The 16,011-nt window shown below is 39.7% G+C and overlaps 1 protein-coding gene across 1 annotated transcript in view; it reads left to right on the top strand.

Annotated features, from left to right (window-relative positions):
* Positions 1 to 16,011, top strand: part of LOC136610038 (mitochondrial inner membrane protease subunit 2-like) — a 341,138-nt gene that overhangs the window by 99,478 nt on the left and 225,649 nt on the right. Inside the window, exon 3 of the mRNA XM_066589307.1 lies at positions 8,643 to 8,745. Coding sequence (XP_066445404.1) covers positions 8,643 to 8,745 — 103 coding nt within the window. The remainder of the gene's footprint in view (positions 1 to 8,642; positions 8,746 to 16,011) is intronic.

Here is a 16,011-nt window from a genome sequence, read left to right as displayed (position 1 = left end):
CCCCTCCTCTCTGCTCACCCTTCATTGAGGAAGATATCTCATTTCCCTACTCTTCCCTCCTAGTTTCTGCTGTCGCGCATTAGAGGCACGCATAGAACGCGCTTCTATAATAACCAATGGTTTCCTATAGAGACATTCATATGAATAAATTTTATCCTCGCACCTAACAAAGATAGGACATGCAACTGCAAGGTCGCATCTAAGCTTCTTGGTGCGCGCAAAGATAGGACCTGACCTATCTTTGGTGCGTGCTTTTCATAGACTCCAATGGGAGATGGAAAGCACTCACCACGTGCAATGAGGCAACCTGAACAGGAGGCCCGCCATGAGGGGGGAGACCACAAGGAAACAAGATGGATGTCACGGGTGGCTCTGCGATCTCTTCCGCCTGCGGCGCCATCTTGACCTAGCTCGGTTGCCCGCAGTGAACAGGAAAACGTAGGATTGAAGAATTTGTATTTCACATGATGCCAGCACCTCTTTTGAGGATAGCGGCTTAAGAGTCGACAGATCAATAGCAAAGGTTGAGAAAAACAACTGGAGGAGCTCGGCTGCACTTTACTAACAACTGTTCCTGCTTTGATTCACCTACAAGTAGGATGCTGTACAAAAATCACAAATTTTCTTTATAGATTTTCACGTCTCTTCCACGCCTTCCATGTTACAGGCTTTCTAGGAGACACTCTTGCCTTCGGACTCTTGACGTCGTCAGTCCCAATTATCTCGGGTCGTCTGTGGGGTATGCACTCCCGATTCAGTAATCAGCATTCACTCAAGCTTTCTATTTTTGTTCTCAGGCTGCTCAGCGGCTTTCCTTCTCTTTTTGTCATGGCAGAAGACCCGTTACTCTACGCCTAGCCGTTCGAGTAACATCCACCACCTCCGACTACATTTTCTCAACTCTCTCTCTTCTCACCACTAAACTCCGCCTCTCAACTACCCGAGACATTCAATCACGTCACTCATACAGTTAAAGGGACATACACACAAGAATCACTCACAACAGTCATTCAAATGCATCCACACCACAGCTTTGGGCCACTATACATGCACCTCAGATCGTGTGAACGGGCTAATTTAAATAGCTGTAATTCACCTGCTTCACACGATCTTTAGTACCGTATGGGCGCGATATTTTCACATGCCTATACTCCTATTTTCAGCCCCAAAAAATTATTTTAAGTAAATAAAATAAATAGCAGTTTTGCTAATTATCAGAGTGGCAATCATCTAAGCACAAGTTGTTTGAAAAGCTGTTGTTCATTTAAAGTAACATATTTGTGCTAGTGATCCAGTTAATATCACTATAGCTCTAAGAATTCTCTATAAAATGGAATAATATTCTGTATTTACAGGTACTTTAATTCAGCGGTGAAGGACATTTCTAAAATGTCTGCCCTTTTTAAGGACTTAACATTTGTAAGTCATCTCCTAATATGCACGCATTGCAAGCATTCAAATAAATGCAGAACATTAGCAAGTGTATATCTCTGCCGATCACGCTTATTACTGCTAATAAATTTAATCTGTTTTATAATGGAATTGTCTTCTTTTTCTCCAATGAAGCAGAAATTCACCTGACATGTTGTGTAGTACAGCTATTAAAAAGTATATAAGAAACTGCCTGCCTGGATAAATCACTGTGAAACTTAAATGGAAACATGACAGATGTTTATTATTACAGGCCGGAGGTGCCAGTGTGGGTACAAATTACAATTAGAGTTTCAAGTCTTGATTAATCAAACAAATTGTTACACGGTCAGCAGGGCTTACTAAAGCTGTAGTGACAGTTCTACTACGAGACTAGAGTATAGTAATAAGAAGAACATGCAGTACATAATGTCCAGAAAGAACACGCATTCACATGTGGCACTATGGCACTATGCTCCATATGGTCATTCCATGCTGCCAACACCTGTATTCCATATTGTTAAAGTGTCTGTTTTACAAACACAACAATGTGCTACTCATTGACAGGTAAATCATGTATTACTCTTTTTTATACTTCCAAATAATGCAGGATTTGGCTAGGGTTACACAATGATCACAAGGTAAGGTCACATCTAATGATTGTCAATGGTGTTGCATTGTGACCCAACACAACTGTGACATGACAGCTCACAAGTCACATGCGGGTTCCCTACTGTAGACGTCAGTGTAGGTCCTGTCTGTGTCAGAACCGGCGGCTCTCGGGGTTTCCGTGCTCGCACCGCCGGTCCGATCACCCGGGCTGAGGGGGTGCGGCGCAGGGGAGCCTTGGTCTTTGTGACCTCCCATGGCTGCCGTAATCCTGGACGCCGGCTCCGGGCGCGCGCTCCCGTGCTCAGGGAGCAGGGGCCTAGGTAGCCGAGTTGCGCCACGTCCCCGTTGCCATGACACCCGGGAGCGCTTGCTCTGTTTCTGCCTGTCTTTAGCAGGCGCCGAGGGCTGTTTCTCCCAGCGTCCTGTAATTAGGTCCTGCTGCTGTCAGGCTCCCCGCCCCAATCAGCTGCTGGGTCAGAAGTTATGACAGCTTTCAAACTGCTCAGTTTCCTTCTGACCTTGCCAGTGTATGTTTGGTCTCCAGCTACACCCGCGTTATCTTGAATTGATGCCCTGTTTGACTCGCTTGCTTTGGACCTGACTTTGACTTCGCCTGACCCCTTGTACCACGTTCTCTCCTGTTACCGAGCCGGATTGCCTGACCTGCTTTTGTGTTTGTTTGTTTTCCTGTATTTGTTTGTGAGTCTGGCTCCTGCCCGCATCCCTAGCGAGTCTAGGGACTGTCGCCCAGTTGTCGCCCTAGGGCCTAGCCTAGGGGGCAAGAAGGTAGGGACAGGGGTTGCGGGTAGGACTAGGTCACCTCTATTTTCAATCTAGATAGTGCATTCATATTTAAAAGCAATGCTAGGTTTATGTCTTCATGCAGCTTAAAATTAGAAGCAAAACCTGGGATTTCTGTTCTCATATATGCTACTAGATCCACTTGACTGGTACTTCTCAAAATTTTCAAGCTGAATACACTCTAGTTAAAAGAAATGCCAACCAAGTATAACCAAGGTTATAAATGTTAGCGAAATAAGGCTATGCTCACACTTCTGTCAGAGGCTCTGTTTGCAGCCTCTGCCGACAGTTCCTTCAGATTTTGATGTAAAATCTAGTGCAGCATACACCGCCATTACTCCTACTAAAATTATTGGAACCCTGCTGAATCCTATTGTAAGTTATTGGGGGTCCATTTGTGTTTCTTATGTGATTGACCCAGCATTGTGTTATGTCTTCCATTCAGAGACCGGAAAAGAGAAGTGGCTTGTGTAGCTCACTTACTTTCCCTTATACCCCACTTATTTATTTAGGATATGCGCCAACTACAGGTTAGATCCCACTTTGTATAGACCCATGCCAGAACGCTCCGTATACAGATTTCAGATCACTCAACCCCCTTGTATATATTGATCCCCTAAAAATTAAACCCTCTAGAAATTATAGACACAGACCATTTGTCCTTATATATCCAAACTGCCTTATATATACAGAACCTTATTACAAAATTAGTTATTACTCCATCCTTTATTGGGACTACTAAGCTAATCAGAAGTCCCTAGACTTCTCACATAAGGCTTTATCCACGTCTTCATGTGTAAGATACAGATCTTTGTGGTTACCTCTATCCCTGTACCAAACAAGTGTGGAGATTCTTTTTTCCTTTGGCAACATGAACTGATCTTTTTAGGGTCCTGATTCAGCATGTTTAGTAACCACTAAAGTACTGCAGGACCCCAAGTCCCTGTGGTCAGAAATCCACCGATCACAAAGTTATCCCCCTGTAGATAGTAAATAACTTGGCACAACCCCTTTAAAGTTACCCTCCACTCCTGAAAAAAGATGGCTGCACCACTTCTCTGACTATTTGATACACACTGTGCACTAGTATACATTGGTAGTCTTAAGACACTACATGCTTCTCTGACTGGCAAGGGATGCTCACCTAGGCATCACTAGTCAATCAAAGCAATGTGGTGTCTTAAACTAATGATGCATATTAGTGCATCAGGTAGTCAGAGAAATGGTGCGGCCATCTTTGCTTATCCAGGACTGGAGGGTTGCATTAAGAAAGTTGTTTTGATCTTAACTTTTTTAATTTTTTTCTGTGATGTAGCCACATTATGACTTGTTTTTTTGCCAGATTTGTGTTTTTCACTGGCACCTATTTGAGATATATATATATATATAACTAGCTGATATACCCGGCTTCACCTGAGTTATTTTTATACAGGTGTTTACTTGTTGTTCGCCCAGAAACTTTTATGAAGTCAAGGTCACTTTACAGGAACCAAGGAATAAAATATGTATACACATAGAGTAGCGTTAGATTCTCCTCAGACTGCATGTACCATTGTCCATCTGCAGAATGTCCCACCCCTCCCACTCTCCTCACATGTAGGACCTAAAGAATGTTTGCGCCAAATTTCACGGTTGTACGACATTGGAAAGTTACATTACATAGGGGTGCATTTACGTTTGCAATTAGCTTTGAAAAATCGAGTTGTGACCCCTTTACTTTTCTTATTTAGGACCTAAAGAATGCTCCTGCCAAATTTCATGTTTGTACGATACCGGGAATTTAGAGAATTAGTGGCGAGTCAGTCAGTGAGGGCTTTCACATATATATATATATATATATATATATATATATATATATATTTGCTAACTAACTTTTATTAACTCTTTCTGTGGATAATGGAAAAAACAGCAATTTTGTCATTGTTTTTTACATTTAAAATTGTTAGCGCCACTCACCATGTGGCAGAAATAAAATGTTACCTTCATTCTGTGGGTCAGTATAGTTATGGCAATATCACATTTTATATGGTTTCTTTATGTGTAACTACTTTTGCACCATGAAACCATTTTATTAAAGGCAAAAACACTTCTGTACTAAAGTGTACTATACAGTAGTGGTCAGTTTTACACTAAAAGGCAGCTTGTCAGATCCTGCCTCATGCAGAGCTTAATGGGCTTCAGTAGATGTCTAATGGCCCATTTACACGTTACAATTATTGCTCAGAAATTGTTAAAAAAAATGTATTTGAGCAATAATCGTGCACTGTAATTGCAAAAAAATTGCTCACTATTCATTCGTAAGTCATTATCGTTGACTTTCACTCAACATAAAAACTATTGTCAGTATAAAAGCGATCCAGGGGTGAAGTCTGTCTGTGTGAACGCTCTGCATGAGTGCTAATGACCTTAGCGGTCACGTCAGCACTCGCGCAGTCGTTTAACGGACTGTAATCCCATGTAAAAGCGCCATAGCCTGGAAACCACAATTAAACTTCTTGTGTTAACTTGTGTTATGGAGAGTGGAGTTGGATTGACTGAGGGAACCTCCTCTCTTTATCAACCAATGATAAGCTACTGTTGACTGGCATATAAGGCGTTAAACTTCTGGGATTGGAACTATCTCAGGATACAGTGGCAGGTCAGCATTAAGTATATATCCATCCAAAGTAGCCCTCACTCATGGTGGCTATACAGTATACATTATGAAGGATGAAGTGGTTTATAGAACATCTTCTTGGCATACATTTTTATGCCTGTCCTTTTTTTTGTGGGGGTGGGGTAGTAGTGGAAAACATAGGATAAACTTGGTGTAGACCAAACTTGACATATATCCCATGATCTTTTTTTTTTTCTTTTTAAGTATACAGAGTTTAATATGTAGCATGTATTTGTATTATCTATGTATATTGCATTACACAATGGCTTTATTTACACTGCATAATATACAGATCACACAAATAATTATAGGATAAGGGACATCAACTCCAAGACTTTTGATCTTCTACACATTTTATTTTTGTATGTTATGCTGCTTTATGTGTTTGCAAGGCATTACTTCCAAAGTGCACCAATGTTATTACTTTAATTTGCTTCTTCTGCGATGCTACCTTCTGTTAGCCTGTGTCCTTTGAGGCCTCTACAACAGCAATCATGATATAGCACACATATCATCAAGAGAGCTCATTTAAATTTTAATGAGCACATGCTGTGTCAGGTTGTGTGCCCAATTAAAGCTTTTGCCATTGGGATAGCAAGGCATTTTTCCAGAGATTACATTTCTCCACAGTGATCTGCACTTTACATCGTGTGCTGCTGGTCTCTATATTGTGAGTGTTACCTACAAACCAGCAGTCTGAAAACTTATACTTAACATATGCATTAAAGCCATTTCCTAATTTGCCACAGTGGAAACTAATATTTAATGTATTTCCTACAATGACAGAAGACACATTTAAATTATTTTGTTCTCTGGAACTTTTGTTCTTAAGATTCAACTTTTAAAGTGGCACAATAAGTGTTGTGAACCTATAGTCACTGATCATGTCATATGCAAAGAAATATTTCTGTTTATACTTTCAAATAAATGTACTCTAATGATGCCACCGTTTATGTGCATCATTATTCATCAAACTGTGGATCGTTTAAGTAAGAAGAAAAATTGTATGGATACAGTAGTTATTGTATATTCAATTTGTGTAGAGGACTCTGACCGAAGGAACAATGTAGCACTGGATGTTTGTTTCCTCCCAGTGTGTATTGTTTATAATTTGTATGTATAGTCTTAAAGCACTTGTTCATTCATGATTATACTGTACTTCATTTTAGACTGACCCAATGCACTGCTGTTTGTTTTCTACCAATGAGTCCAGAGTTCTATTCTTGGTAGAGTTTAAAAATGTAACTTCCTTTTATCCTATTGATGATTCTCTTTAGGACTTTTTAAATCTTTCCTTTTATACTAATTTCATATCCAGTGAAGTTTGAAGGTGTTAAAGAGGTGGCAGAGAAGAAAAAAATATTATGCAAACTGAAACAACAAGTTTTTTGCATGTAGCAGCTCATCTTTTCTTATTCTATTTAGCATATTAACAAACACAAAGGATTTTTCTTCCACTCAATGCATAAAATACATAGTGAAGATAAAACTAGGATTTACAAAAAGAAAAAGAAAAGAGATTAGTCGGCTGGGACGTATCTAAAGTCTCATGCACCCTGGTACAAAAGTTCAGCTTGGTCCCCCTAAGCAAGCATGTACCTCCTCTTCAGGCCAACAGCCACAGTTTGTGTGTGACCCACCAATGCAACACTAGCAATCAGGGGCATTGCTAGAGTCTGTAGCAACACGGGGGTTAATTCGCTCACATCAAAGGTAGACACCAATGGGTTAAACTCCAAATGTCTATTTATTTTAAACTTCACAGCAATAGCAGCTTGCTTCAGCACAGCACTTTATGCACATAAACTTAAATGTCCTGTTACTTCAAGGTTTTAATAAACAGTCCAACTGTGGTTCTCACCCACTCTACAGGGCCGCTTCATACAATTGTCTTCAGGACTCACTGTTTTCCCTCAGGACGGTTTCACTCCAACCTTCCTGAGGCACATGAACAGTCTCTCCAGCATCCAGGTCTCTCTCCAGACCTCTTGCTCCCAGGGCCAGAGCTCCCCAAGCGTTCCGCCAGGACAATGTCTCTCCGCCTGGTCACAGCGTCTCTCTCTGCTTGCAACAGGAGTCAGGTTGACCAGAAGTCTGGTCGCAACACAAGCCTGGTTCTCCCAGACACACACACCTCCTCCTTAGTTCTACCTGTCCTTTTACATAGCTTGCTGGTTCAGGTGGAAGATCTGGCCTGGAGTATTATTGGACCAATCTACATCACAGAAGCTAACAACCTCTGTGACATACATCTTTTATTCCATACCATACCTGTGGGGTGTTTTTCATCTTGTCTCAGGCACCAGACTGACTGTCTGTTGCCCCCTACAGGCCCCTCTCTTCAGTGCACCCCTAGAAGTCTTAATAAATATTACAGTGCAGTTACTTCCAGTGATCATAGGTGACATTTCCTCTGATTGACGCTCATTTTCTTAATGTAGGCCTTTTCCAGTTACAAAAATGGAATAGAGAAATGCAAATCACTAACACTAGTGTCGACTACTACCCCCATTATCCCCATGCTCAACCGTAGCTTCAGAAGTAGTACTCTACTGTCAATGTATTTAATAGCAACTTTGCTGATTCAACAAAGTTACTGTAAAATAGTTTGAAAATGCAGTACTTCTGAGGTTTTGGCTGAGTGTGAGGATCATGGGGGAGGGAGAGGTAGTATTACTTGTGTGTGTGTGTGGAGGAGGGGAGTAGACAAAAAACTTTGTTGAATCCTTATGGCCTCAGCAGAATGCACCCTGTAGCAGACATTATCTTGTATCTTCATTTGATTTCTACTGTCTACTTTACTCCAGCGCTGCTTGATATCGTCATTCATCCTCTCTTGCCTGTAGTGCTGGAGTGGAGTAGACGGAAGAAATCAAATGAAGATACAAGACAATGAGTGCTGCCGAGCACGTACTGTAGAGCCTGTAAGAATGACAGTACATGCAGTGTTAGTGTGGTGAGTGGGACCCATTGGCCCCCCTAGCTTAGAGGCCAAGTCGCAAGTGCAACCTCTGCAACCCCTATAGATATGCTACTGCTGGTCAGTTTCTGTGTTCAGAGGCAATTTTTACACTTACCATTATCCAGTCCTATTAGAGTTTCATATGTAATCTTAAAACTTGGAATTTACAACATGCTGCTTTATTTTACTCTTCCTAAACAGAACAAAGGGATACAAGACTCAGTATGTGAAGATTCCTGAAGGACACCTGTGGGTAGAAGGTGACCATCATGAAAAAAGCCATGACAGTAATGCCTATGGACCTGTAAGTGTTGCATTACTTTGTTGTTTTCCAGAATTAATTGTTAAGTCTGTGTTAGGTATAATATTGCTATTTAAATGAAGCATTGCATATATGACCCATTTTCGTATGGAAGCATTTTGTAAACTGAGATATTCACATTGAATATAAGGATAACTTTAAGAATAACTTGGATTCAATCAATCTAAAGTTACTAAGACTTAATCAATCACAGTACAGCTCTACTTTTAAACCACATTTGACTTTTGAGTAGCGCATACAAATGCAGATATATATGTTTGCTAGTTTCTGCACACTGATAGAAAAAAGAAGAAGAAAAATTTACAGGCCAACACATGATAGTAACGAACTACCGTAGGAGAAATATACTAACTAAGTGTAAAAATGAGGCAGTCCAAATAAATTGAACTGAACATAATGTGGTTTACATAAAATAACAGAATAAGAAAAAAAATAGTCTATTTCCATATGTGGATCTGAAATAACAAAGATATGACAAAGTTGTATTACAAAAAGATCTTGCCTGCTTTTTGATGGCAACCCATTTGGTCCCGGTGGATTTTGGGCTGGCAGTAGAGATATGCTGATCCTGAGCAGATACTATCAGCAAGCGCTAAAGTTCTCACTGACAGCAGGAACAGATGAGTTGGAACTCAGTTAATGTCTTTATTTTACCTTTTTAGAGACTTTCATATATAAAATCACCGCTATTATCACAGCATTCATGTATATTCATATACTGTTTATGAATGAAGCTCTTTACATGTGTTGTGTAGATGTCACATTTCTCTATCTACATACCCTATGCATCTATACTGACTATTATTCAAATAGATTAAAAAAATAGTTTCCAACTTTCATCTTTTCGGATACTGTGCTATCATTGTGCTGTTTCTAGGAGCGATGTTCCAATTTTAAATCCACTGTTTTCTTTATGCTGTACGTGTTGTTTTCTGTATGTTTTCTCTCTTTATAGCAGCTGAATTTAATTTCTTTGAAATATTATATTTCTTGTTTCTTTGCTTAGAAGCAAGACCTCCAGGTATAATGCTCAGTTTATTTTTATTCTTGAGCTTTTATTCTTGAGCTGTTAAGGGTGATTACTTAGTCATATTGTAGAACTATGTGTGCTGATTCTAAACCGACAGCCATTGGATGGGATTTATTGCTTTAAAATGGGAAATTGCTGAAAGTATACAGCGTGCTCATGTTGGTATATGATTTCTTCTACTTGTGACATTGTAATAGCTTTCGATATGGTACACTTCTCAATTTATAATGGCATTGCTGAATCATTTTAAAGCTCTCAGTACATTGTAAAAGAAACTGTTTAGTATGTTTGAGTATTAGAGTTTTGAACATTGTATTAAAAACGATTCCTGGCCAACATGTCACACTATCAGGTCTACAGATACAGAATGCTTTGAGAAACAATTTCATGTCCGTGTCGAAAAAAAACCCAAACCTTTTGTTACCATACGTACGGAAAAGCAAAAGTTACTGAATGAAGACATATTCCACTGGCAATTACATTTCTGATTCTAGGATGTACATGGGCTAAGTATCTGTTGGCAGTTTGCAGTGAATGGATACAGGCAACCAGAAGAGATCTCCGGCCCACTCCGCCTCCATTCACTCAACGAGTTTTGGTCCTGTGTGAAAGCACAGCAGAGATAGTCAGTAGGACAATCGTCACATGTAGAGGGACCTTTGTACCATTTTCTTTGCCCATCATAGATTGTTTTTAGGATGTGGTTTTCAAAAAGGGAGAATTTGTTATGAGGAACAGATTTTTTAGTTTAGTGCATTTTGGAAGTTTTTCTTACGATGATAAGAATCAGTCAATTTTTATACTTAGTAATTGTTATCTGTAATTATATGTAATCTGAGGGTAGTAATTTGGTAACACTGGGTTCACACAGGCCGTAATTGCTGCGAAATGTCCGCACAGAATGTCTGTCCACCCCACAGGCAAGGCTTGATAGGCATTCTGCCATGACAGCCCTGGGGCCTTTCAGAAGACCCCTGGCTGCCATAATACCTGCACAGCTCCCTGCAATCTCATCGCGGGGGGAACCATACAGGACCCCCGATAATCGGCCGGTGAATTTAGCAGCGTGGCTTATCGAAGCTGTTGCAGGCAGGTGCGGGCTGTACGAAACAGTCAACACCCACGATGTTTGGAGGGAGATCACTGTGTGATGTCCCTTTATACATACCCCGACGCTGCAGGACGTAACTGTGCATCTTATAGCATTAAGGAATTAAGGCGCAAACAGGCTTGGTCACTAAGGGGTTAAATACACCATTGTTCAGTGAAGCTGTGTCTGAAGAAATGAACAAACTGAAAAATGAATAAACCTCTGTATACTCATAACAAGTGGGCGATTTCATACTCTCTGTTAATACCTTTCAGTTCCTAGGATTTCAGTGTGTCATTTCAGTATGTAATTTCAGTGTGCTTCCCATCATAGCTGAAAAGTTTTTATATTATCACCCCTCCTAGGTTCAACTGAGCAATACTCTTTTTTTTTTTTTTTTATGGAAATGATATAGAATAGGCAAAAGTAAATTTCCATTAGACATACAGTATATAAGTGCTGTGAGTTTGAAAGCTGCAAGGCTGTGCAGCTTAGAGGGAAGATTGCTTTGGGGTATCTCAGCGGCAAACAAAGTGATGTTTTCAAGGTCACTAGGACATGATACTGTGATTATGTGGACACCTTTACAGACTTTATTACCTTGTAACATGTATACCGTATGTTTTTTTCTGTGTTTATTCTCTGTCGTGTAAATATAACCTGCCTGACTTCTTTATTTATTTTAAATGATTTTGTTTTCACAAACTATATAGAAGCCCGGTACCGTGCCTGACATTGCAGATATACAATGTGCAAAGCTCTAATCTGCTACTTTTTATAGATCTGGTAATATCCCTCTAAATGGGCAATTTGAGATCTATTCAATAAGCTTTAACAAGAGCAAAATGCAGCTATTTTTCTCAAGTACACAACTCTTGGCTATCTGAGAGAGAAAATTTCAGGATCATTTTCCTGCTTCCCCTGACAGCAGTGACTGAGGGATACCACTTCTATATATACTTCTGTCCTATAATTACTTCCAGTCCTTGTGAAAGTCTACTGCAGGTGAATGCAAAAAAATATAGTGTTAACTGACTAATATGCGTTTTGCTCAAATAAAAAAAGATTCAGATTATTGCCAGGTCGTAATCTTTCTATTGCTATTTCCACCATCCGATTAGCATGGCAGGAAATATAGTCATTATTAATCCAGAATTATTGCTGCACATGATATACAGTACATTGTAGCCACATTAACTGTATGCCTTATTAAATGTGTTTCCATTAGACTATTATAGCATATCCACAGGATGTGCCATAAATGGCTGATAGCTGTGAGACCTACCTTGGGACCTGCACTATTTCTCCAAGCACTTACACCACCTGATGATGACGACGTCACTTCCAGATAGACAAAGAATGAAGAGGCTGCCGCTGCATAAGTGGGCCTATCCATCACTTATGGCATGTCCTTCGGATATGCATACACTTAATGTGTGGCTCTTAAGGCAATAGTATCTAAGGGTTAGGAGATCTCACTTTTCTGAATTGACAAACTTTACATTGCAGAAAAGGTGTACAAAGTTTAATAGTAACCTAAAGTAAAAAATTGCATTGACTTTTTCAATTGTTTCTCATAATGATGCAGTCCAACTTGTATTCAAATGACCAACATCAAGGGGTGTTTATTAAAGTAAGGGTTCACGTGTTAATTAATCTGTACTTACTTGGAATCGATTCCCCTAAAACATGGCCCTCTTTGTCATGTAAATGTTTAATTGTGCTGTCATTTATGAAACGATATATGCATGATATAAAGCCAAAGACGCAGCTGATTATCGTACAGAGTTTGGCAATGGCAAGACAAAACAGCTCTGAAGTAATTGAATCCAGATGGTTGTACTTCCTCTTTACCAAGTCAAATGATACTGTTCTTCTGTATCCCGAGTGCCCAAAATAACATTAGTTTATGCACTTGTCATTGTGACTAGACAATGAAAACATATGGGCTTCTCATAAAAGAGTCCATTGTTAGTTAAGAACTAATAGACCAAGATTGTTTGAGCTGTTTGAGATTGTTTGATCCTTTCATCTTGAAATGGGCATATTCTGTGACAATATTGAACGCAGTAAAAGCAGTCTGCAGACTTTCAGCAGGTTGACCAAATATTTTGGAGACTAGAGATAAAAGCTGGCAATCACTGAGTGCATTCGTTGTTCCTTCCAACACACCTGCACATTATTATGATTGCTGAACCATACACCGCCAGTAATGATTCCAATACCCACATCAATGCAGGCTAGAAGTATTGTATGGTAATGGAATTGTAATCCATGTGTCTCTTTACTGCACTGTGGGAGGAATTTCTTAGGACTGGCCTTTCATATATTAATCTTATTACTGCTGCAGAAAAATGTGCTAAAATTATTAAGAGGCGCACACATCTTAGTAGGTTTGGTGCATTTTTTGTGGTCCTTACCTCAGCTGTGAGCTGCAGTAGATATGCAGTATAATTTTTGGAAGTTTCTGGTGTAAATTATAGTAAATGTATTCTTCCAACTAAGCCTAACCCACTTAGTATAACTTTGTAAAAGTGTCACAGAGGCAGTATATTTCCTCAAATTATAATTAGAAGTAGTCACAGGTGAAGAAATTTATTAAAACTTACTAACTTTATTAAAGAACCTTAAAATTAAAAACTGGACAGACTAAAACATATATGATGAGAAAAGGAGACCTGGGGTTTTCATTTAGGTGAAGATCAAGTATCCCCTAGCTCCAAGAAAATCCTGTTAATTCTGTGACTGTACCACCCGACTGGTTCCAGACATCCAACCACTTTATCAATGTCTAAATGTCTTCCAGTCGCTAATTAGGTACGGTCACCAGATCAGGAAGGCCGAGCCTTTCTGTACTTCTCCCTTAAATCAAGGGACTTAGAGATTAGAACCTATTTTATTCAGAAAGTATAGATAATGCGCTGTATGTACTTATTGTGTACAATTATACGTCCTTTATGTTCTGACTGTTTGTCCCCTACTCATAATCAGAGATGGGGAGCTGGGTATATAGTGTTAACCTGTTGAATTTTATTATCGACAAGTCATAGAATCAAGGGTGTCTTAGGTATACAGATAGACACCCCTGGTTGATCGTGAACACCAGAAAAGACCTAGCTATGCTGTCACACACCTTGATTTAATCCATATAGGGAGTCCAAGTAGTTCCAATATTGTGTAACTGTGACATGTGCCAGAATTTGAAAACGTTTTGTTTTATTCTACAACTTTGGTTCACAGCCTTTAATAAATTCCCTTTGTTTTTTCTCCAATGATTTTTGTGCAAATGTTTTCTTTAGAGTGCCTTCACACCGGTGAGATTTGTGCATTGCGAGACTCACAAATCTCACACAAATATAAAACCCATTCTTTTGAATGGGTTCATTCACATTAGTGATCTTTCCCTGCATGGCACCGCAATGTGATGCTATGCAGGAATAAATCTCAGCATATCCTAACTTTCTGCGATATCGCTAATTGCTTTCAATGGGGCCGGCGGTTTTCAATGGGAGAACTTCACGATCCTCTGCCACGGCTCACAGCTGTTGCGGGGGATTCCTTCAGCACCACAGTGATGGAAGGCTGTTTTCCCATGAAAATGCCTTGCATCCATGGGTTTCACATGGATGGCAAGGGCGATATCGGGCCATGATTCATGGACTGATATCATCCTCTTCAGTGTGAAGGAGCCCTTACTCTAGCAGTATATTGCAGTTATTTGTGCCTTAAAAAATGAGTCATTGACAATCTGGTATAAGAGGCCTAAAATGCTGAGTGTAAGTAGTGAGTAAGAAGAGATATCATCATTATTCTGAAACATGATTTCTTATACTATAAGGGAATTTCCATTTTAATTCTTGATGACCTACAAATGTGTTTTTTGCTATCTTGACTGGCGTGGCATTCTGAGTCATCAATGTAGCATGCCTACGGTATTTGAGTAACTCAGCAGTCAGTAGACTACAAGGAGTTTTATTTTCCAAAAGGTCGAAGAGAAAACAAGGGGATCTGCTATCTTGGACCTAATTCTTACCAACAAGTAGGAAATGGTTGAGGAAGTAAGGGTGGCTGGGACCTTAGGAAGCAGTGATCATGCTATCCTTGAATTCTGGATAAGAAGGGAAGGTAGACCTGAGAAAACTCAGACCTCAAGGTTGGATTTCAGAAAGGCAGATTTCCATGAACTCAGAAAGAGGGTAGGAAGAATCCAATGGCTGGATGTTCTTAAGGACAGAAATGTCCAAGAAGGTTGGGAAATATTGTGAAATGAGATTCTCAAAGCACAATCTTTAACAATCCCTAAAAGAAGGAAGAATGGGAAGCATTTAAAGAAACCAGGATGGATGAACACAGAACTTGAACACATCTAAAGAAAAATATAATACGGTCTGCAGAAACTGTAGGGCAAGTGTCAGAAAAGCTAAAGCTAATAATGAATTGAGGCTTGCAACAGAGGCCAAAAGCAATAAAAAAGGATTTTGGGGGTATGTCAAAAGCAAAAGAAAAGTCAAAGATGCTATTGGATGCTTACAAGATGAAAACGGTGAATTGGTTGAGAATGATGTTGAGAAGGCCGAACTTTTAAATTCATATTTTGTATCTGTTTTCTCTCAGAAAGTAGATGGAACATCAACTGATCTTCCCAGTGCTATTGGGGGACTAAAAGAATGCAGGCTATCTGTAAGCAGAGAGATGGTGAGGGAACACTTAGCTAACTTAAATGAATTCAAGTCTCAAGGTCAGATGAATTACATCCTAGGATACTTAAGGAAGCAGCGGAGGTAATTGCTGAACCAATCTTTGAAAATTGCTGGAGAACAGGAGAAGTCCCAGAAGATTGGAAAAGGGCAAATGTTATCCCTATCTTCAGAAAAGGAAAGAAGGTGGATCCAGGAAACTACAGGCCTGTGAGCCTGACTTCAATACTGGTAAAGATCTTTGAACAAATTATTAAACAGCATGTATGCAAGTACTTGGATGAAAATGGAGTAATTAACCAGAGCCAGCACGGGTTTGTAACAGACAAGTTATGCCGGACGAATCTAATTTCCTTCTATGACAGTATCACCGACTGTGTTAATCAGGGAAATGCGGTGGATATAGTTTATCTTGACCTTAGTAAAGCATT

This window comes from Eleutherodactylus coqui, chromosome 2 (assembly GCF_035609145.1).
Source record: "Eleutherodactylus coqui strain aEleCoq1 chromosome 2, aEleCoq1.hap1, whole genome shotgun sequence".
In the NCBI taxonomy this organism is placed as follows: Eukaryota; Metazoa; Chordata; class Amphibia; order Anura; family Eleutherodactylidae; genus Eleutherodactylus; species Eleutherodactylus coqui.
This window is presented reverse-complemented; position numbering and strand designations above follow the sequence as displayed.